At 49.9% G+C, this 5,916-nt stretch overlaps 1 protein-coding gene across 1 annotated transcript in view; it reads left to right on the forward strand.

The window, feature by feature from the left end:
- Nucleotides 1-4,881, forward strand: part of RBM41 (RNA binding motif protein 41) — a 6,547-nt gene extending 1,666 nt beyond the window's left edge. Inside the window, 5 exon segments of the mRNA XM_009083165.1 lie at nt 1,584-1,659; nt 1,662-1,769; nt 3,147-3,526; nt 4,087-4,234; nt 4,542-4,881. Coding sequence (XP_009081413.1) covers nt 1,584-1,659; nt 1,662-1,769; nt 3,147-3,526; nt 4,087-4,234; nt 4,542-4,699 — 870 coding nt within the window. The 3' untranslated portion in view covers nt 4,700-4,881.
- The last annotated feature ends 1,035 nt before the right edge of the window (nt 4,882-5,916 follow it).

Here is a 5,916-nt window from a genome sequence, read left to right on the forward strand (position 1 = left end):
TCCAGGGACAAGGGGCTTTTGGGGTTGTCCGGTGTCAGGTGCACTTCAGTGTCCTACTCTTAATTTGTTAAACTAGAAGGTGCAAAACAGGACTCAGGCTGACCGTTGGCTTTCCTCTGTCTCCTTCTTCTTAAGCAATAGCTGTGTGCAGGAGTGAGTTGTCTGTGGTAATCATAGGTTTGCCTCTCTCAGTTGAAGTCATTACTTGCTTTGGTGTTTAAATGCAAACCCAGCCCTGCTGTGGCCTGATTAAAGCTTGGTTTAGAGAGGGGTGGTGTTAATATAAGAATGAAAATAAATGTCAACAGTACCAGCTGTTATATTTAGTGTGAATTCAATTCTGGGATGTTTAGAAATAAAGATTAGCATGGGCAACATTACACTGCCAGAAGGAACCAGTGACATTAGGGTATGTCTTTTACAGCTTGTGAATGAAGAAGAATATTTAGAGGGAAAGCCCAAGTCATGTAGGGGATGTGTAGCTTTGTACATGGAGGCCCTGAGTGAAGGATTCCTCCAAGAATGATGAGGAATGTGAGCCGAGATGGATAGGACATTGCCCAGGGAGCTCTTGGCAAAGTACTGTGTGCAGATTTCTGTTAGTTTCAGCTGCTAAGTTGCAGCGTTTTTGAAAATGAAGTACTACAAATGATTTCTGGGAATTGCTTTTCCATGTAAACAGGCTTTTGTGCCCCAGGGAAGCTATGAAGTGGTGAATGGAAGCCATATAGAAGTAGGACCCCTGTAATCAGGCAGAGAAGGAGAGGTACCATGGAAGAGTCTTTATTAGGTTGTGGTCAGTGCAGGGAGAAAGCCTGGTTTCTTGCCAGAGGCAGAAGGGTTTGCCACAGTAATTCTCAAACTGAATTTGAAAAAAGAAAATTCACCCACAGCCCCATAAAAATGTGTTCTCTGGATCCTGATCGAGGTGGATGGGGAACAGAAATGGCCTTTCAGCAGCTGGGGTATGTCTCTCTGCTTTGGCAGCATGAAGTGGCCTGGCCCCACGGAATGAGGTTTATTTATCCAGGAATACTTGCTCGTAGCCATGTGAGTTGTGAGGTCTGTGCTGCAGTAGCTGTGTGGTTTCTGGAAGCTGGCTTGGGGTTCAGTCCTCAGCACAAACCTGCCCTTGCATGCCAAACGGCAAACCTTCTCAATAAGGTTCTCTCAGTAACACCAGGGTCATAGATGAAAAGCTTGGTGGAAACTTGAGCTTGCGAATGCCATAGACATGGGGAAAGAATTGCCAAGGGGAGTTTGTGAATTACTGAAGGTGGCTGTGGAAAATGGCTGTAGCTGTCAGAGGCAAGGACTGCTGGGGCAGAGGGAGACAGGCCAGGGAAGGAGAAGAAGCACAGAAAGGTCAGGAGGAAAGGGATGTTCCTCCACTTCTCTCAAGAACTGAGCTTGCTGAGTGATTGTGTCCTATCTTTGCAGTAACAGGACCTCTTGGTTCTTTGGGGGATGGCTCCTAGTTGCATTCACTGCAGGGCTGGAGGATGTGTGAAGTTTGACTGCTGGCAGAGCCTCTGAGAAGGAGGCCTATGCCATTCCTGAGCAAAGCCGTGCTTGTCTTCCAGGGCTCTGGGCTGGGAGCAGCCCCAGAGGCCACGCAGGACCGACTCCATGCCATCCAGGAGAAGATGGAAGAGGGTCAGCGAGGTTTGCTGGCAGCAAGCAGCTGAGCCGGAGGGAGATGGAGATTGAGAACGCCCTCTTCCAGGGAACAGACCGCCACTCCTTCCTCCGGGCGCTCTACCACGAAGGTTTGTGGGCTCAGGGCTCCTCCTGCCTTTGCTCCAGCACAGAGAGCTAGGCCATGTGGGAGTCCAACACGTTTCTGTCTGGCCGCCTGTCCCTGAAGATGTGGTTCTGTTTTGGTGCTGTGTGGGAGGAGATATTTTCCTCTCTTACAGGAGCAGATAGAGAGTTGGTTCTCTGAAGGATTTAATATAGAGACATGTAAAGTCCTTCTCTGGAAAGCATGAACCACATTGGAGTGCTGCATGTAGTGCAGAGCCCAGCTTGGGGTGTGGAAGAGAAGCTGGGGTTATGTTTTGGTAGAGTCTAGATGTCTGAGTTACACAAAGTGCCTGTGTGGGACTAGGGGTTGTTCCTTCTCTGAGGTAACTGCAGTCTAAAAAGCGTGGGAAGGAAGGAAAGGGAAGCAGCAGGTGAGAGTAGGAATGACTTGTGAAAGGCTCCTCCCAGTAGCTGAAGTGGAATTGGATCTAGCTGTGGATTCCATGTACCATGTCCATGGGATGACAGCACTTCCTGCCTCAGTGATGTGTCCCCAGGCCTGTGGCTTAATGTGGCTTAATGTGGCTTTTCCAGACAGAGAATCAAGTGTTGTCCACAGATGACAAAAACTGCTCTAGTCTGCTTTAGCTGGAGGGCATGTGGCAAAGCTCAAGGCTAGGCTGATTTTTGTATGTAAGGCAGTATTAAATAGAGGATGAGGAGGAACATCTAGTCTTTTAACTCCTAAAACATCCCTTTGAGTGTTGATGCTGTTCAAGCTATAATGTCTAGCTGACCCGGTGTCCTCTGACTCCTGCTCCCTCCTTGGTGCCAGTGTTGTGGCACTTAGCAAAACCAAGAGGCAGCAAGGTTCAGACTTGCAGGCTGGGAGATGCCCTGCTCACTTTTGCCCTCATTTCCATTAAATAGAGTTAAAGGAGATGATTGATCAGTCCATGCCATGGACTTTTTTTAAACCCAGGAGCTTAATCTGATCCTGGAAGCAAAAAGTGTATATTCTGTGTAGTGGTATAGAAAGGCAGCATGGCATGTCCTGGCTGTGCATGCAAGAGGAGGAAGGTGTGTTGAAGGAATCACTAGAATGTGCTGAAATGTTGCTGCAGATAAGCTAGTGAGGACATTTCTGGAAGAAATGAGCTCTGTACATAGCACTAGTGGAGCTGCTTTTCTCTGCAGGTTCATCCTGGGCTGGGAGAGCAGCACTTCCTGGCTGCTGGGGCTGCTCCTCTTGTTTCAAACAATCTGCAGGGCCTGGCTGACAGATTCACAGAGCCTGGAGTGGAAAAAGGTTTCTCCTCTCTGTGTCTCCTCCTGCAGTCTGTGTGTTTTCCAGGTTCTTGGTGGTAGTCACATTACCATGTTTCTCTGTTATGAATTAGATGACACTCAGAAGAGGGTAACAGACGAAAAGGACCCCATGGTTCATCTGGAAAGTGTTTACCAAGAGCTGCTGAGCAAGAAGTGTCCTGAAAAAGTCCAGCCTGCTAGTAAGAGTGACTCATGCTTGTGTCCTTCCCTGGCCTCGAAGGGGCCTGTGACTAACGAGTCATCACTTCCTGACCAGGAAGAGCAAGCAGAGCAGGCAGCAAGTTCCAGTGTTCCTGCAACAAATCCCCACCAGTCATCTCCAAGGCTTGTGGTTATCAAAGAGGCTGTAGAGTTTGTCCCAGAAGAGGAGATCTGCAAGAACCGTCTCTCAGAGGAAGAACTACGGAAAATACCCAGGTTCTCATCCTACCATCCAGGGGAGCCCAGCAAGGTAAGTTGAGATGAACGAGGATTGATTCTTGCCCACTAGATGCCCTGAAGCTGTGTCAGCAGGCAGAGGCTGCTCTTTGCTGTTGGCTGGAGATGGCTTGACTGATTCTCCTGGCTAAGCGAGAGCAGCCTGCACTCTGGGATGGAAAGGAACCTTGGGCTCTAGTGGGAAGTCACTGGCCTGCAGGGTTGTACTTCTGACCCCAGCCCTCCTTGGCTCTGGCAGGTCACCAGTCAAGATGTGCTCCTCTGGGCCTGACTTGTGACCTGTTGTGACTGTACTCAAACTGTGCTTAACTGGTAGCTGGAGCTTGTTGCATTTTATACATAACTGAAACTATCAGCACTTGGTGCAGGCAAGCATGATGATGCCTTGAGTTCAGAGCTGCCTTTTTCTGTGCATCCACCCATCCTCCAAACATCACTAGTGTGCAGGTGTAAGGGCTCTGCGATGGCAGAGGGGCTGAACTAATGCATACGCTTGAGCTCTACGGACTTCGGACCAGGTTGAAAGGCCTTTGTATGGCAAAGGCTGGCTCAGCCTTTGTGTCTCTGGAACAGGTGCTGTATTTGAAGAACCTGGGCCCTCGGGTGACAGTGAAGGACCTAGTGTCCTTGTTTGCTCGGTTCCAGAAGGAGGACAACCCACTGATCCAGTTCCGCCTCCTGAGCGGCCGGATGAGGGATCAGGCTTTCATCACCTTCCCTGGTGAGTTTCTGCCTCGTGGCTCTCTGTTCTTCCCTAACCCTCAAAGGTGCCACATCTTCCCCCAGGGCACTGGCCTGCTGTTAAGCCAGCTCTTCAAGGAGAAGCAGGGGAATTAATTCCGTCCTCTTCCTAGAATCATCAGGGTTGGAAGAGATCTTTAAGATCATCACATCCAACTGTCAATCCATCACTCTGCTGTAACCCCTAAACCTTAAACTTCATCTTCCAGTGTCAGCTTCAGACACCTCTTAGACAATTCTAGGGATGGTGCTGGGTGAGCTCAACCCACTCTTCTCTCTTGTTGCAGATATTGAGTCGGCCCAGAGTGCCCTACAGCTGGTGAACGGGTACAAGCTGCAGGGGAAGCCACTGGTGATCGCATTTGGGAAAAGCAAGAGGCATTTGCCAGAGGTTGACTCTGCCATCCCCAGCTCCTCTGCTGCAGAGAACAACCCTTTCACGTAAGGGATGGATAACCAGGAACCTTGTGGATTTCAGTGAGCCATGGGAACTCCTTGGTTGTACCTGGGACAGAGGAGGAGTGTGGGGAATTAATATGGAGGTCCATTAATCTTAGAGTGGAGAAGGGAGAGAGCTGGGGACTAGTCTCATGCTTGGGTAAAGTGGGCACTGCCTTTGCACTGTTGGGGCGTACTGGCTTTTTCCTCCTGTTCCACATGTGTGCCTGCCTTCTCAGCCTTTTGTGACAAGGAGGAAAACATGTAAATAAAGGCACTTAGGATTGTATTTCCTTAGTGTGTGTTCAGTCACATTTGTCCTCCACAAGTCTTCTAGGGCCAGGTGTGCTGCACTCTGCTGATGCAGGACTGTGTCCACAGTTCAGTCCTGGCCTCTGTGATGGGAGCTGGAGTACCTGACTGGTGTTGGGGACTGGTGGGGCTGCTGCCCTGGTGGCAGCAGACACATTGCTTCAGGACAAGAAAAAAGGCTGTCCCTTGTCTTTCAGACATTTTGGCTGCACAGGTGTGTAATTACACAGGTGCTTTAGGGTCAGAAATATGTCTTGGCTTCTCACTGTGGATCCCCCGGAAGCCTTGAGGCATGGAAGATGGTTACTCCATGAGGTATCATTCTGGCAGACAGAGTGGTTTGTCTGCTGCTTTGATTTAGTGCTTTTTTGTTAACAAGGCAAGCTAATGGCATGTGCTTCCCACAGGATCCATGTCCAGGGGAGAGCAACCTCCTAGCACTTGGTGATGCTGGGTGAGGGAACCAGGGATATAGGGCAAAGCCTGCCAACCCCAGGGCATAGAAGAAGCTCAGCAGCAACTCTTTTCTGTCACTTTTTCAGTCAGCTCTGAAACAGCATCAGCTCCATCTGTGTGGTGTTGCAAGTGCAACAACATTGACCAGAAAGACAACTGTCCTTGGAACTAACCTGAGGGCAGAGAGTTTGGGGAGGGGATGAGGCTCATGCATCTTCACCAAGGCTGGAGTGGCTCTTGGCATGGAGCTGCTTTCCCAGGTCATATGGCCTGTGTCCATGCTGAGACAGTGACTATCCCACAGGTGTCATTCCACAGCAAAACAGCATTGTCCCCTGGCCAGTGGCACTGCCACACTGCTGAGGACACAGCCTGCCTGTGACTGTCCCTCAGCCATCCAAGCAGAGCAGTGTTTGGGGAGGGCAAGTGGCCCAAAGCACAGAAAACAAGTCCTTC

Source organism: Acanthisitta chloris, unplaced genomic scaffold (genome assembly GCF_000695815.1).
Source record: "Acanthisitta chloris isolate BGI_N310 unplaced genomic scaffold, ASM69581v1 scaffold37779, whole genome shotgun sequence".
NCBI lineage: Eukaryota > Metazoa > Chordata > Aves > Passeriformes > Acanthisittidae > Acanthisitta > Acanthisitta chloris.